At 39.0% G+C, this 18,006-nt stretch overlaps 2 protein-coding genes and 1 pseudogene across 2 annotated transcripts; 2 read left to right on the forward strand and 1 right to left on the reverse strand.

Moving 5' to 3' along the window:
* Positions 1 to 9,683: 9,683 nt before the first annotated feature.
* On the forward strand, positions 9,684 to 10,857 carry LOC122044468 (annotated as a pseudogene).
* A 3,061-nt stretch (positions 10,858 to 13,918) lies between these two features.
* On the reverse strand, positions 13,919 to 15,116 carry LOC121989215 (prohibitin-3, mitochondrial-like). The gene has a single exon (XM_042543114.1). It carries the CDS (start codon positions 15,016 to 15,018, stop codon positions 14,167 to 14,169), a length of 852 nt encoding a protein of 283 aa, XP_042399048.1. The 5' UTR covers positions 15,019 to 15,116; the 3' UTR covers positions 13,919 to 14,166.
* Positions 15,117 to 16,339: 1,223 nt separating this feature from the next.
* Positions 16,340 to 17,622, forward strand: LOC122018475 (transcription factor MYB20-like). The gene is made up of 3 exons (XM_042575836.1): positions 16,340 to 16,531; positions 16,620 to 16,749; positions 16,868 to 17,622. The coding sequence occupies exons 1-3, from the start codon at positions 16,399 to 16,401 to the stop codon at positions 17,376 to 17,378; spliced, it is 774 nt and encodes a 257-aa protein (XP_042431770.1). The 5' UTR covers positions 16,340 to 16,398; the 3' UTR covers positions 17,379 to 17,622.
* Positions 17,623 to 18,006: the final 384 nt, after the last annotated feature.

Below are 18,006 nucleotides of genomic sequence, written 5' to 3' on the forward strand. Positions count from 1 at the left end.
ATTCCGCTGCACATCATCAAGATGCAATCGACGAACACGCGACGAGATGTTATTCACCCCCCTCTAACGGACATCAAGGTCCCAACACTAATGTCATTCTCTTTCTGTTTCCAATCGATATTGAATTAACAACAATAATGATACAACCAAGCCTTTCCAATATGCTTATTTGACTAATCTGTTTAGTTTTTATGGATTTTATTATGTTATTCTACTTTAGAAAATTGTTAAAGTTTAGTGTCTCTGTCAAGTTAATTGGAACAATTGTTATTTATTTATCTACTTATCTATTGTTAAATATAATGTGAGAGCGTCCAGAAATGAAAGAAAATAGAGTTGTTGATTAGGAATTCATTCCCCAAGTTGCAGATGATCGAAAGACAAAAATTGGAATGGAATTTCCATCACTAGAGGATGCATATTCGTTCTATAACCAATATGCACAAGAAGCTAGATTTAGTTCAAGGAATAGCACGAGCATGAAAAACAAGATGCCAAATGAAGTGATATGGAAATAAATTGTATGTTTTCTAGAAGGGCATACAGATCTAATGCGGAACAATAACATCCAAACCCTAATTAACTAACAAGGAAAGAGCACGTGGCGCAGTTAGAACGGATTGTAAGTCAAATATTACATTTGTCAAGAAATAGATGGGGCCTGATTGGGTTGTCTGTAACTTCATATAAACCCATAATCATTCGCACTCGACTTCATCGTAGTATTTTCGTATCCAAGAAAGCATTAACAAAATAGTTTTCAAAGGTCAATATACCAACTTGTTAACAAATGCGTTTATTGGAGATAGAGTATAGAGGCAATGAGAGAGTGGATTGTATAGAAATATATATTAGAAACTGTGAGAGAAATCTTAGGGATGAGCAAAAGGGTATTGATGCCGAAACACTGATCGAGTTTTTTACATGTGAGCAAAAGAAGAGTTCAACTTTTTTCTTTGATTACGAGAATGATTCAGATAAAAGATTTAGTAGGTGCTTTTGAGTTGATCATGTATCAAGAAGGGAATACAATGTATTTGGTGATGCAGTTGTATTTGATACGACATATAACACCAACAGATATGACTTGATTTTGACATCATTTGTAGGAGTTAATCATCATCATTAGACAATTCTTTTTTGTTGAGGGTTTCATATGTTGGTTGCTACTCGGAAAACCTAATGGTTCCACTGTACAAAAATTTTTGTACAAAGGTCTGAACCTTTCCTAGCTACCATGTGTTCTTTTAAATTAAATTTGGATCGCCTGCGGAACTTAACACGTTTGATCCAAAGTTTAATTTACTTGTTCTTTTAGGTTTAGACTTGGATCTCCTGCGGAACTTAACACGTTCGATCCAAATCACCTAGGTTATTAATTTCATTAAATATTAATTTCCAGAATTGGCTTCTAGGACTGCATGGCGAGGCACATGGTCTTCTTGGATATGGGAACAACCACCACCGCCTAGGCAAAGCCTTTTAAGGAAAGCTAATATTTAATTTCCTTAAATAACTTTAGGTCAACCGAAAAGAACAATCAAATCACAAGGAAAAAAACAAAAGAACACAACATCGAAAACAAATTCGAAATACTAGAATCGCATGTCTCTTGTATTTGGTATTTTTACATGAAGATAAAACTAGTATGATGCGGAAATTAAATACTAGTATACCTTTTCTTTTGCAAGCAAAAACCTCTAGGTCTTCTACCGTATTCCTCTTCTAACCTCGGACGTTGTGTGGGCAACGATCTTCTGAGATGAGAAACCACCAAAGCACCTTCTTCTCCTCCTTGCAAGGTTCGGCCACAACAAGAGCTTCTCCAAGGATGAAGAGAAAACACCACCAATGCTCCAAGGGATACAAGCTTTCTCTCCTTCTTCTCCAAGCTAGAATCCGGCCACCACTTGATCTCCAAGAAGATGTGAGGTTCGGCCACAAGGATGGAGAGAAGAGAAAAGAGAAGGGCTGGCCACAAGAAGGAAGAAAAAGAGGGAGAAAATAATAGAGGTTGTTCACCTTGAAGGCTCCCAAAACCCCCTCTTTTATAATTCTTAGCTTTGGCAAATAAGGAAATTTAATTATAATAAAATTTCCTTAACTTTCCTTAACATGAATTAATTAAGAAAAATTAAACAAAATTTCCTAAACCTTCATGTCATGGTCGGCCACATCATTAAGAGCAAACAAGGCAATTTCAATCAACAATTAAAATTCCTTATTTGTCATCGGAAATTTAAAAAAAAAATAAAATTTCCCTTTAAAATCCCTTCATGGTTGATAAAAAGAAATTTCTATAATTTTAATTTTTCAACATGTGAATAATTTACAAAGAAGAAAAATAAAATATCTTTCCAATCTACAAATAAGGAAAGAGATCTAATCTCTTTCTTTAATCTTTTGTAGATCCTTTTAAAAGAGATATTTTAATTTTTAATCTCTCCAATAAATTATATCTTTCACATAAGAAAAATTTAAAATTAAAATTCTTTTTAATTTAATGGGGGCCGGCCACCTAAGCTTGGGTTCAAGCTAGGGCCGACCACCCATGAACCAAGGCTTGGCCGACCCTAGCTTGATCCACAAGCTAGCTTGGCTGGCCCCTACATCATGGGTATGAAGGTGGGTATAGGTGGGTATATTACTCTATAAATAAGAGGCTACGATAGGGACCGAGGGGAGGAATTGGTTTTGGTCTCTCGATAAAATTAAGCATCCCGTGTTCGCCCCGAACACACAACTTAATTTTATCAATAATAATTCATTCCACTAGAGAACTATTATTGAACTACTGCATCAATCCCAAATTATATTTTTGGGCTCCTTCTTATTATGAGTGTGTTAGTCTCCCTGTGTTTAAGATGTCGAATGCCCACTAATTAAGTGAGTTATTGACAACTCATTTAATTAATATCTTAATCCAAGAATAGTACCACTCAACCTTATCGTCATGTCGGACTAAGTCCACCTGCAGGGTTTAACATGACAATCCTTATGAGCTCATCTTGGGGACATTATCAACCTAGATCACTAGGACACAGTTTCCTTCTATAATCAACAACACACACTATAAGTGATATCATTTCCCAACTTATCGGGCTTATTGATTTATCGAACTAAATCTCACCCATTGATAAATTAAAGAAGTAGATATCAAATATATGTGCTTGTTATTATATTAGGATTAAGAGCACACACTTCCATAATAACTGAGGTCTTTGTTCCTTTATAAAGTCAGTATAAAAGAAACGACCTCTAATGGTCCTACTCAATACACTCTAAGTGTACTAGTGTAATTATATAGTTAAGATAAAATAATTCCTAATTACATTACGACCTTCCAATGATTTGTTCCTTTACATTTTGGTCGTGAGCTACTGTTTATAATTTATAAGGTACTAATAACATCATCTTCTGTATGTGACACCACATACTATGTTATCTACAATATAAATTAATTGAACAACTACAAACAAATGTAGATAATTTGACCAAATGTGATTCTTTATTCAAAATAAATGTTTACAAAAGCTTAGGCTTTCAGTATACACTCCAACATCATAGTGATGAGAAAACGGAGTCTTTTGTTTGGTTGCTTACAAAGTTCTTAGAAGTCATACCTAAAGGTGCACCAAACATTATCATCACTGATCAAGATCCTACTATGGCAAAAGCTATTGCACAGGTTTTCTCTCAAACAGTTCATCGATATTGTTTGTGGCACATATTAAACAAATTCCCAGATAAATTAGACTCTTTGAATTTTTGAAACCACTATTACAGCATAAGAAATGTCATTGTAAATTCTACAACACCTGATGCTTTTGAGAAGTCATGGAAAGAGACTATCAAGTATGATAATTTAGAGAAAAATGATTGGTTGTCCTTGATATATGAATTGCGACATAAATGGGTGCTAGCATATTTTAGTCATGTATTTTTTACAGGAATGTCAAGTAGTCAAAGATCTGAAGGCTCATATGTATTTTTCAAGAAATATGTCTCAAATAAGAACTCATTGATGGATTTTATCACTCATTTTAATAGAGCACCGGGACACCAAAGATACAATGAGTTAGTTACGGACCATATTGATATGAATAAACATCCCAAGGTTAAGACAACCTGGGTAATAGAAACTCAAATAGTTAAGCTACAAAAAAAAATAAATGACTAGACTTTCAAAGTGAATGACCGAGAGTCATAGTATTATGTGTAATAGACATTTACAGGAATTGCCTCAGTGGTTTTCTGTGTGATGAAATTTCAAAGTTGTTCTTCCTCAAAATCAAAAGTGCTCACGCATGACAAATAAAGGGACTACATATTGTGTAGCTGCATGAAATTTGAGTTTGAGGGCATTTCATGGAGACATATGTTAGTTTTTTTTTGTATTAACCAAGTGTTTCATTTGCCTGATACATATATACTCAAACGATGGACACGAGATGCAAAAGTTAGAGTAATATATGCTTTAAGAGAGCAAAATGTCATTGATGATCCAGAAACAAAAAGGTATTTGATGTTGAGGCACTCGAGGTTATCCTATAAAGATTCAGTATTACTTGATGATGCATCTTTGAGTAATGAGAGGACAACCTTCTTGGATGAATCTACAATAAAATTTAAGAGATGTCCATTAGTACAACATGCAGTGATAGAAGTCAAAGAAAGAAATTCATTGATGAAGACCTTGATATTATTGATCCTTCTGCAATAAGAACTAAGGGATGAGGAAGAGATTAAAATTATCAAAAGAGAAATCAATCTCAAATTCCAAGTTTTGTTGAAGATGTGGACATCAAGGGTCACATGACAAGTGTAATTATCCTATTTTGCAACAAGGATATGTGTCAATTCAATTTTACATTTTTATTATATTTTTCTTGCAAACAAATTTATTTTATTATATTTTATATATGACAATGTGTCAATTATCAGATTAATTGAAGATAAGAATCATATCAGTCTTGACGACACATATGAACTTGATTTGAGATATATAGTTGGTACTATCAAAGTTTTAATTTGTTAAATTATAACTGTTTATTGTTTATTGAGAAAATGAAATTAACAAATTATTTTTACTATTACAAGTTCTAACAATATATGCTAGGATGTTATAATTATCTATGATTGATATTCATTTATTTCCTTTCTATCAAATTATCTTTCTTTTAAACTGAATTCCTAGTCTTTAATTGGAGTGGTCGATGTCAATATCCTGGGTTCTTGAACAAGTAATGCATACTATCATTTTCCCATCCAATTCCTCTATATTTTATTTCCACTCAGATTGAATGAAAATGGAGAGAAATATAGTTTCAGTTCCCTTCCCACTCCATTCAAGTAAACAAGATGGATGGAACAAAATTGTTTTAAGATATTTTTTCCTTTTATTTTTCTGTTACTTAAATTGCAATAATTCTTTAGCTCCTACTACCCCTCGAAGTAATGAAGTAAACATCACGTTCTAGTGTAGCTTCGATACTCATGTTGATGAGTTTGTTTTCTAATTTTTTCGACTTTATTCCTATTGTAAATTATTTTTTTAAGCTCTCACCTTTGGCCTGAAAGTTCCTTGAGGTCTCTGCTGAAGAACAGAAGAAGACACAAACACCATCAGAGGTAAAATCATGTGACGAAGGCAAACAAATCCAGTACTAGCTTCTATTACTGGTACATGTTACCACTGCACTCCTAATCTTCTGTATTTTGAATGCTTGTGTTTTGTTGAAAAAATATATTTGGCTGAATTGTAAAAAAAACTTGTTTGCCGACGTTGTATTGGTGAAGGAAAAGATCTCAAACCATGAATCACAGAGTACATAATTAAAAAAAGATCTCAAACGTTACAAGATTCACTTAAACACCAACCATTTCATTTCCTTCAACATGCATCAAGATGGTTTTTAATACCAAAACAAAATTGACCAATTCCATGATAATTGACTACAAATAAGAATTTCACTAAATAGCATAATAATAATCAAGATATTTCAACTTCAGCTCAAATAAATTTTTGTCTTTAACACAAACAACACCATTATCATACTACAATTATAACACCAACATTATTCAACAGTATTTAAGATTTCCAACACCAACTAACAAACCAATTTGACCTCCAGAATTACAAACATTAGCCAGTTGTATTACAACGTCAACATTACTTAACATTGACTAAGAAGATGAACTAATAACACAATCATGATTACGACTAAGAGAATCAAGTTCACCAAAACTGATATCCAAATGAATTTCGATACATGGATTATTCCCAGATTATGTCCATAAGAAACATTGTGTTCACTTTCAATATTGTCAGATGATTCAGTATCGATCGTCATCCACTTTTACTATCCATATTGTCCACATCTGTAATACTATTTTCCAAGATTCTTAGTTGATCTAGAAACACACACCAATATTCTTTGTCTGCAATCCCTATATGTTACAAGTTGAAATCTCATATTATCGATACTGCTATAACTTGATGATGTCATAAAATAGCAACCTAATAATCAAATTTTCATTATATAAATTAAAAAAAATTACAACATTTTGCAGAAAGAATACTGAATATATTTTGTTAGGGAACTAATGCTATGGATTGTGTTTAGTTCAAGCTAACTTTTATAAATTAGCAATATCATATTAGAAAATAATGAAGAATCAGTACTCACATAAAAACTTTAAAATTTATAAATCTAGTATATTTTCAAAAGAATTCAACTTAGTAATTATGTAACAATGCAACTAAAAAGCCAATTTTGACATGTCTATACAATCAGAATAATATAATTATATGCTCCAAAGGCGGGCCTGCAAGAATCAAAGGGAAAGTATATCAGGAAACAAAGTATCTAAAATTCAAGGGAAACAAACTTATCGGGTCAAACATAAAAATCTCCACTTGTCACCACAAAACCCTAAGTTTCATCGATGAACACAGAATCAGAGCAAACAAAGTACCTCATTCCCATCGACAACTGATCAAGGAGGAGGCCGCCTATGAGACTTTGTGGCGGCGAGGAACCCAGGCACGGGGAGAAAGAAGCTAGGGCTCTTGTCAATTGAGGGGGAGGTGACGGCGAGGAACTAAGGCGATAGAGGCAAGTGAGAGAGGGAGGTGCGGCAGGTTGATCACGACGAGAGAGGGAGGTTCGCTATTCGGAGAGCTTCTCTCGTAGCTAGGGGTTTTAGGAGAGGGGAGATTTGTGGTGTTTTTGACGTGTTCCTCTCTCACACATTCCACGTCAACCTCCGGCTCATCTCTGTCGCACCAAATCATAGGGAAATCACCGTAGGTGAGATTTTCTCTCTCTCTCTCTTTTATATATATATATATATATATAATAGCTTATAAGGAACTTATAAGTTAGGCAAAAGTCGAGATAAATACCTTCCTTATGTGCTAGTCACTATTCCAAAGACTAGTAGTCGTCCGTGATTTACCTCCTCCGTGTTGGCCCTGGGATGGATTGACGGGGGTGCTAGGAGCGAGCGTATTCGCCTTTTGCTAGAATAACTTATAAGGAACTTGAATCATCACAAATCCATCATCATAGATAGCTAATTTGGACACTGTGTGTTGTTAATAAACACTAAGCCATATTTAAAGAACCAATTGGAAGCAGCACATTCGTCTTCTGCTTTTCATTCGTATTGTATTGTTTTTTATTTTATTTTATTTTATTTTATTTTATTCTTCTACTTCGATTTTTGGGGGATGCACATTGCCTTCTCCGCTTCTCAATTTGTATCTCTTCCTCCCCTTATGCTCTGTTTAGTTTGGGATGACAGATTTAAAAATCAAGGAAAGTTTTCCACAGAAATTTTTTTTCCATTATTTAGTTCACGAGGAAGGACGGATTAATCACTCTTTTCATTGTTTACTTCTTATCAATAATGGACGGATGAATTCTTAAATCCATCAGCAGATCATTTTTAATTTTTTTTCATCCTTCCAAAATCGGACGGAAAGCCCAATCCATCCTCTACTCACATGTGTCGGCACCATCTCCGTCACCACCCTCCTCGCTATCTTCTCCTCCTCGGAGCCTTTTCTCCCCCTCCTCCTTCCGTTCTCGTCCGCCTCCAACCAATCCAACCTACAACTCTTTCCTCTGCTCGTCCTCCTATGTCGTCGTCACCAACACCTACACACTTCACGCTCACAGGTGACTCGCCTGCAAGCAGGCGAGCTGCCTCGCGCTCGCCCATGAGAAAGCGAGCAGGCGAGCATCCTCATGCTCGCAGGCGAGCAACTACTTCCCATGAGTAGGCGGGTGGCCTCGCGCTTGCCCGCGAGCAAGCGAGCAGGCTGCTTGATCGCGAGTAGGCAGGCGGCCTCGGGCTCGCCCGCGAGCAGGTTGGCGATCGTGAGAATGCGGGTGACCACGAGCGGGCGAACGTTCAGGCACTCGCCCGCGAGCAGGCAGTGTCTAGGGGAGTTCGCCCACGAGCAGGCGGTAGGGGATGCTCGCTCGTGAGTAGGTGGCTGGAGGAGCTCGCCTACGGCAAGGGACTGGGGGCGCTTGCCTAATTTTTTTGTTTCTCTTTTCTGTCTTCCCTTTTCCGTTATCCATTCGTTGCCTTTCTCTTCCTTTTGTTACCCATTTGTTGCCCTTCTCTTCCCTCGTTTCAAAGGATTTTTTTCTACGGGTATTCTTTTCCTTTCTCTATCTATCTATGCCTCGGAGTAAACATAGCATTAATCTCGCGCTATAAGAAAAAATATTACTATCAGGCGTTGATAGGCAAACGAAAAAAAATTCAATTTTTATGACTTATTTGGGAGGAGGTGAGGAGGTGAGGGAAGGGTAAAGGAGGAGAAGGGAAACTTAAAATCATATTTGGAAGGAAGTGAGCCCTGCAAAGGAAAGGTAAAGAAGGATAAGTTGGAAATGAAAGAATTTTTTACATCCTGATTTGGCATGTAAGGAATGGTAAGGAGAATTAAAAAAAATTTGTATTCCAATTTTATCTCTATTTAATTATACCCAATTTTAAAAATCATTATTTTAGGTATTCTTTGCGTACGAAAAACATTCGCACCGCTCCACTCGTACCGCCCGACACTCATACTTTGTCGATATCAATGTCAACTTTGATGCCTATGCCGATGCCGACACCGACTTTGACGTTGACACCAATTTCGACGTCGACTTCGACACCAACGTCAATTTTAACAAATGAGCTACAAATGTTTGAATGTGTAAGTCTTAACTAATTGTGACAAAAGGCGAATACGCTCGCCCCCAGCGCCCCCGCCAACCCGTCCCAGGGCCAACACGGAGAAGATAAATCACGGACGGCTACTAGCCTTTGGAATAGTGACTAGTACATATGGGAGGTATTTACCTCGACTTTGCCGAGATTTGAACCCCAAACCTCATTGTGGCAACACCTCTCATGCGCTAGCCACTAGATCCATCCAAGGGGACGTGTAAGTCTTAACTAATTAATGTATACAAGATGCATTAGATTCTTGAACACGTAAATTTTTAATAAAAGTGAGGATAATTTTGTAACATTTATATATTTAACTTTTATTGCCCTCACTTTCCTCTGATAACACATGTTCTATTATCCCTTCATTCCCTAATGAACCTTCGCTCACCCCATCCAAACATAGGGTTAGTTGCCTCTCTATTTCCATAACCTCACCTGTGTGATTATGGTGGCGCCGGATGGCTGCCGTCAAGGATAAGTGGAGCGTGTACCTAATCAAGACAATAGTCGGTCGACACCATCTCCGGCGAAGGCCAGAGGCGGAGGCAGCGGTGGTTCGGGCCACTAGCCATGACGAAGTGTCGGTGGACTACAAGAACGCGAGGCGTGTGTTCGCGTGGGCGCGCGCCACTCGCTCAACGCTTATGGCGCGCCCTGATGTGGACGGTGGCTCGCCGTGTCTCCCGCACCTGCTCCTGGCCCATCGCCCTTAAGTGACTCCTCGTCCATGGCCTCCTCTTCTGCTACGACGACGTGCCGCCCTCCGCCCAGGTCGGCCGCCTCCCTTTCGATCTCTCCAATTTTCGCGACCGCTCCTCTGCCTCCCTTTCGATCTCTCCGATTTCCGCGACCGCTCCTCTGCCTCCCCTGGCTTCTCCGCCTTTGTACGCACCTACTTCAACTTCCTCGATCATCGATCCCTGTTCTCCTCCCTCGGAACCGCCGTCTCCTCCTCCCCCTGCGCAACCCTCGAAGACGACGAGGACGACCTCAAGGGATTGGAGCGGCTCGAGGTCCTGCTCGACCTCCCATGCAGATCCTACAGTACGTCGACGGGATGGAGGTAGGGCTCATCCTGGAGGCCATGTAATGCGTGGTAATCGAGATCTTCGAGGTCTACAGCGGGATTTGCAACGGGATCGCTCGATTCCTCATCGGCGTACGCGGCTCGGATTCGGTAACGCGGACGAGAGGGTGAAGCGCAGGTGGGAGACAGGAATCCGGATCCTTAGGCGAGCGGCGGCGCACAGCGCGCAGCTCTCGTCTTACTTCTACCTCTGCCGCACCCTCGGCGTTCTCAACGCGGCGGATCTCCCCCGCATTGAGGGAATCCCAAAAAATGACCTGGACAACCTAAAGGTTCTAATGCTCGGAGACGCACCAACGGCAAACGCACCGGCTGCGGAAGACGAGGGAAAGAGGGCAATGGCGGAGACGGATTCGGCGACAACGATCAGCAAGAAACGGGAACTATTCGACGAGGATGGGCATTTTGAGAATACGGCGTTCCTCCGGTCACAGGGGAAAAGTGATCAGCCGGCAGCAGCAGCGGCAACGGCGAATCCCGGGCCGGCGATCGGCCCCATCCAGTACGGCAATTTGATCGACCTCAGTTGACTTGTTCGTCCTCAAATTTTCCCCACAATTACGATCACGCCATTACCATTGCGATTCCATTTATTTCTCCATCATCGGCTTCCACTTTTGACTCCGATGTCCTATCTCGATACACGGCGTTGTATTTGTATTTTTTTTTTTTTTTTTTGTAAAAAGTGCAGTTTTTTCTTCAACGTCTTGGAACACAAGTTTGTTTTTACTTGTTATAATTGGGTAGTCTTGAGGCATTCAAACTTCAAATTTACATCCAGCAGTATTAAACACAGAGGCTGATATCTCATGTTGGACGGAATGAAATTAAAAAAAAAAAAGATAAAACGCTAGATCAATTTCACTTCCTGATATATTTGATTGCATTAGTTGAATGATTTACATTCGATGTGATCTATCCAACACATTCATTTATTTTGGTAGGTTCACTCTACACATGGCCCTGTAATATAGACATATTTCTACAAGGTCCTGTTGTTCTGGTCTTCAACAGGAATGATATAATTTTAGTATGCCTATTCAGAGCAAATATATGCAGATAAATTCAAATAGATCTTAATCCTTTTCTAGTTAGTATAATCAAGCATGGTAAGTGTGGTGTAATATTTCCTCAGTACAAATAACATGGAAGAGATGAGGACAGATCCTCTGGTCCGCAATTTACGGACCAGGAGATAGTCCATTATTGTAGACTCTTGATTTGGATGGACCCTACCAACTTAAAAGTGAGCTCCATCCAAATCAATGGTCCTTGTAAAGTGGACCATCCCCTGGTCCGCAAATTGCGGACCAGAAGATCCGGCCCGGGAAGAGATTGCTTAAGCCAGCCAATTTTGGATTTTTGTGATTTAACGAAACGAGGTTTCAGCCATGCTGCTCGGCACAGGATGAAATCTCAAATCAGGTATTCTCAAAGATGCCATTTGACTACAAAGGAAAACACAATCAATTACCAGGTACAACAGTGTGCGCGTGTAAATGTATGAATGTTTGTTTAACTGTAATATATGAGAGACTAAAAGATTCTGTTGAGACACATAAAACATGAAATAAGTGGGCATTTAAAATCTAGCTAGTCTTCATAAAATAAAACATTGATGAGGATGGAAAAGGAAGAACATAAATATAAAAGCTCTATCAACTAAGATTATACTGATTTGCAAGACTACAATCCTAGAAACATTCAGCTAAATAGAATGATCCACAATTTTCAAGAGACAAAGGATTGGATAGTCTAGGCATTTTTCATCATTGTGCCATCATGTATAAGCAATTTGGGAAAAATACAAAGATCTACCACCCTTTCTTAACTCCCCCAAGTAATACAATTCTCAAATGTCTAGCACATAAGCTCCAAAGGCACAACGAATCTTTTAAATCCTATTCAATTTATACAATAATATGAATACTACCATTCATTCATTAATTTATCCAACCAGGAATAAAAATGATATTGTGTTTATCTACAACTATTATGTAATGATTCTGTTAACTGCAAAAATGATTATATTTATTTAAACAATAATTGCTTGAACATCAATGGAACAAGTGCCTATGAACCACTGTGTAAAAATCTCCTAATACTCATATGCATCTCCTCTTCTAGTAATGACCTATCAAGCCACCTAAGCTGTATGAGGGGCGAACCAAGTCCACCAAAACAACCTTATGATAAAATCATTGACACTTCCGGACAATTGCATATCTTTTACTTCCACATATCAATTGTGGTTAACTCTTGAATCATCTCATGCAATGGTACTTTAAGATAACACAAGGCATATACGGACAAAACCTTCACATCATTTTCCCATTCCTATTCTGAATTCCAAATTCCATACTGCAGATTGTTGAAAGGATAGTGTGTAAAAACCGGTTCATCTCCACTTGAAGAGATGTGAAATGCTGCAATCAAATTTTTAAATGATTGCATGTAGGGCTGTAAACAAGCCGAGCCGAGCTTTGGGGTGTTCAAGCTTGTTTGATAAGGTAACCGAGTCGAGCCGAGCCGAACTTAAAATGAACCAAGCTTTTAAAATGAGTGTTCAAGCTTGGCTTGGTTATTTTTTTATGAGCTTGAGCTTGTTTGAAGCTTGGCTTGAGCTTGTTTGTTTAGATGTTATCAAGCTCTCAATTCAAGCTTGGCTTGAGCTTGGTTCGAGCTTGGCTTGAGCTTGGTTCGAGCTTGTTTAGATGTTATCAAGCTCTCAATTCAAGCTTGTTTGATTGTTTGAAACTTTTTAGTTGTTTGATTGGTTATTGAGTTTGATAATTTAAATTTATTTATTTATTTATTTATTTTATTATTTATTTAACATATTGAAAAGAGTTTTATTAATAAATATGGTTTGTGAACATTGTTCATGAACGTTGTTCACGAACGTTGTTCATGAACATTGTTCACGAACGTTGTTCACGAACGTTAACGAGCCGAACACATATGTGTTCAAGCTTGTTTGTTTAGCTTAACGAGCTGTTCAAGCTTGTTTATTTAATTAATCATATGTATATTGAACGAACACAAACAAGCTCTTACCAAGCCGAACACCAAGCTTGTTCACGAACGCTTGGTTCATTTACAGCCCTAATTGCATGCCTCACTGTAACAGTATATGGATCCTCTAGTTAACATCTACGAGGCTCTGCATGGGAATTTTAGGTTCAGTTCTAAAGCATTCAGCATTTAACAAGCTCAACCTAAGACCAAGGCCTAGGTCTTGTGCTGAACCAATCAAAAATACAAAGAATTTAACTCCGCATGCTCCTCAAACTCTCATATGGAGTATAACTCTAAAGCACCTAAGACATAACACAAGAAAGCATAGGTCCACAACACTCAAATTTATCTATATAAGATAGGTAGATTGCTTCTACTAATTAATGTGTTTATCAAACAACAGTAGCCAAACCTAAAAAATGATTATATTTATCCAAATAATGGTTGCACTATGATTGTATTTTGATACGCACAAAATTATTTCGTTTATCTAAACAATGATTACATGTATATGTGCTAAACATGTGGTCTGCTTACGAGCACCATATAACACTTCAAGGTACCAAACAGACATGAAAACGAACGTAGAAACTCTCAATGATATTATGAATGCATCAGAAATGTATCAAGAGTTTTGAAAACTCCAGACAGGTTGATAATGGAAAAAGTGCACCATAAAACTAAGCATCACAGTTTTCCGATGCAACTAAGCATTAATGACGTACCGGCAGAGTTAACAAATTTGAATCAGAAAACAACTCTTTTGGCATTAGGTAGGATGAAAGCGGAAAAAGAAGCAGGGTTTAAGGAATACATTTTCTTCAACGTCCTTGGGTGGGGTTGATCCCGAGAAGCATGTTATTCCCTCCAGGAAGATAGGCAACGTTGGGTGTCTTGGAAAGAGTGGTGGCGATCTCACGAGCAGCCTCAATCCGACGGAGTTCGAGGAGGCCAGTACCAACTGCGGCGGTGGCATCAGAGATAAGCTTGGCAGCCTCACTTTCACCCTCAGCACGAATGACAGCAGCACGACGCTCCTGCTCGGCACGGGCAACAAGGAACTTGGACCGCTCCGCCTCCTGCTGAGCGACTTGCTTCTTCTCGACGGCGCTGGAGAACTCGACGCCATAAGAGAGGTGGGTGATGGCGACGTCGTCGAGAACTATGTTGAAGTCCCGCGCGCGCCGGATGAGGGAATCGCGAACGAGGGAAGAGACATGTGGCCGCTCGGTGAGCAACTGGTCGGCGTTGAACTGCGCGACCACAGACTTGAGAACCTCGTTACCTATGGAGGGGAGGACCTTCTCGTCGTACTCCGTACCGAGGGAAGTGAAAATAGTAGGCAGATGTTGAACATCGGGGCGAGAGAGAAGGCGGAGGGTGAGGTTGACCATCTGCAGATCCTTCGTGCCAGAGTTGGAGGTGAAGGTATGGGGACGGGTGCGAATGTCGAAGATGAAGGGCTTCTGCAACCACGGGACGAGAAAGTGGGTTCCTTCTCCCACCGTCTCCGGCAGCACCCCTCGGAAACGATCAAACAGCACCGCGCGCTGCCCGCCGTCCACCGTGTACAGAGATGCATTCAGTATCGTCGCGCCGGCACCCAACCCGATCGCCGCCCGCGCCACGTTCGTCAAGAACGACACCGCCGCCTGCCCACCGCCCGCAGCCATCGTCTTGAGTCAAAATCGATCGAAACGATCAGAGGAAATGGTAAAGAAAATAAGGCGTCGAAGAGCCTTTTTCATTTATTTGTTCCGTAAGGCGGCGGTGCTGCAAAACCCTAATGTGGTTTAGTATGGGGATGTCAATCGGGCCTGACTGCCCACGGCTGGGCCGGACAGGAAGGGATCTAGAATTCGTGGTTTAGCCCACCCTGTTAAAATCCTTGTTGTGTTTATATATTAGTTTTTAGGATTCAATTATCGAATTTGAATTCAATTATCATAAATTTTTAAATTGGTAAAACTCAATAAAATTTATAGAACTCCATGATTTCAAAAATATTAAAATTTTAAATGGTATAAATCTATAGATCAAAAGAATTTTGAATTAGTCTAAATCATAATTAATTTATTTGTAAAAACCTCCATAATATATACCTTTATATTTAGATTCGATAACATAACTTTACAGTAATAAATTTTTAAATACGTAAAAATTTAGAGGTACTCTCAATTTACACAGGACATAAATACTTAAATACATTCAAGAAAATTTTAAGAGTATATTGATTCTTTAAGCTCATTGGCTAGTTCATAGAGTCTCTTTAGGGCAGTGCGATAGTTAAAATATGGGATGATCTCCATATTTTATTATTTATACTAATAATTAGTAATTATCCGTAATTTATCTCCTTCAATGGATCACCTTTTCCACATTAGACTAATGAGTCTAATGGAAAGAAAAGAAGTATTTCGAAAATATAATATATAATTAAAATATTATGAAAGTTAGGGTATAATAACAGAAAAACTTATTTAAGTTGTTAGGTATATATTTTAGACCATCCATATTACATATCTTATTTAAAAATTTTATTTTAAATTTTAGATAGAATAATTTAAAATTTTTTACATCAACTATCTTTAAGGAATAAATTCCATAGGAAATATTATAAAAGTGAGAAGAAATAAGAAAATTAATATATATAGTGTATTGAAAAATAAATATTTAAATTTAATAAAATATTTTTTTATTTTAAATTATATATTTTAGATAGAAAAACTGGTATGCATAGAATTTGAACGAGTAGAGGCTTCCTTAACTTACTAATCTGCATAAATTCAGGAGATCAGGCTTTGCTCGGTTTCTGCCCTGGCAGACGAAGCATGAGCCGGTGAGGTGGCACTATCCCAAAACTGACCTCCCACGTGCGACGAGGTTATCTTTCCTCATTGACACGTGTGCATGAGACTCTAGGCAAGGTCAAGTCCCAGACCTTCAGGCCAAAGCCATGCCAGAGAGCTATAAAGCGAGGGGAAGACTCGAGCAAAGCAGAGTCCACGAATGCTGTCTTCTACTGAAGAAGCAGAAGAAGAAGAAACCGAACAATGGGGAGGCAACCATGCTGTGACAAGGTGGGGTTGAAGAAAGGACCATGGACTGCGGTGGAGGACAGCAGGCTCATCAACTTCATCCTCACCAACGGACACTACTGCTGGAGGGCTGTGCCCAAGCTTGCAGGTCCCTCACCAGTTTTCCCTCTCCCCTTTTCTTGTATTTTCCACTCGAGTAAACATCCAAAGCAGTCAGTAGAACTCGATCGATGCAGGGCTTTTGAGGTGTGGCAAGAGTTGCAGACTGAGATGGACAAACTACCTCAGGCCTGATCTCAAGAGAGGACTGCTCTCTGAAGCAGAGGAGAAGTTGGTCATTGAGCTTCATTCCCAGCTCGGAAACAGGTTCTATAATTTTATTTTTCCTAATTTAATTACTATAACTTCATTCAGTCTTTAATTTTGTTTGCTATAAATAATTAAGCCTAATTAATTTTGTATGTGTTTTAATTTGTGTGTTCAGATGGTCTAAGATTGCATCTCATCTGCCGGGGAGAACTGATAACGAGATCAAGAACCACTGGAACACCCACATCAAGAAGAAGCTGAGGAAGATGGGGATCGACCCGCTGACTCACAAGCCCATCCTTCCTGCTGCTGCCGAGGAGCAGCCGCCGCAGCAGCAGGGCGATCGCATGGCGGACACCAGCGCAAAGATTTCTTCTGATCAGGAGCAAGTCGAGGAGAAGAATAACGTCGCGAGCTCGCCGGGGTTCAGCACGGATGAGGTGCCCATGATGCTGCCCCATGAGATGACCGTCCCCTGCCCTCTCTCTTCGTGCTGCTCTTCCTCTGGCTCCTCGGAGATGCAACTACCCTGCACGGAGTGGCCTGAGTCCATGTGTCTCTGGGGTCTGGATGACTGGAATGGGGCGTGGGATTCGGTCGATGATAAATTCTTGGGCCTCGATGGCTTCGCTCAGTGCCAGAGAACTTCTTTGGATCAGGAATGTTGGAAATTTGAGCTTTTCTGATCACTAGCACTGTTTCTGCCATTGGTGCTCGCGCGTATGAAGATGATCTTCAAGAAATTAAGCAAGTGCAATAATTAAGAAAAGTAATCATAGGAAGAGGAATTAAGCAGCACGATAAAGCGCGATCAAATTTTTTTTAATCTCCCTGTTGCTGCTGCTCGATTTCTTTTTATTTTCTTTTGCTGTTGGTTTGGCTTTTTGCACTGGTTATGACCTAAAGTTTTTTTTTTTTAAAAAAAACATCTCAAGGAGTATTTAAATATTGTTAATTTGGAAAGATAGGTACGTAGCTGATGAATTTGCATTATTTATAATAAACTTTAGAAGGAAATCCCAATGTATAACTATAAGCACGTACGTACAATCTGTTTCTTAAACCTCTTATCTTTCAAGAACACAAAAAGATACAAATCTAGAGGATCAAATTGGATGGTCGTGTCAAAGAAGGCGACGAAGAAATAACAACAAACAAAAGCTACACTTTTATTTAATTATTTATTTTATTTTTTTGGCGTTCTCAATGGATCGCACAAATTAAACTGCCATTAGAATGCCTGAAGATCGATGAAGACAAAGTTGAAATCTGAGGGAGAAAATTGTGATGCCATGGAATTGAAGTGGAGAGGAA

Source organism: Zingiber officinale, chromosome 1B (genome assembly GCF_018446385.1).
Source record: "Zingiber officinale cultivar Zhangliang chromosome 1B, Zo_v1.1, whole genome shotgun sequence".
In the NCBI taxonomy this organism is placed as follows: domain Eukaryota; kingdom Viridiplantae; phylum Streptophyta; class Magnoliopsida; order Zingiberales; family Zingiberaceae; genus Zingiber; species Zingiber officinale.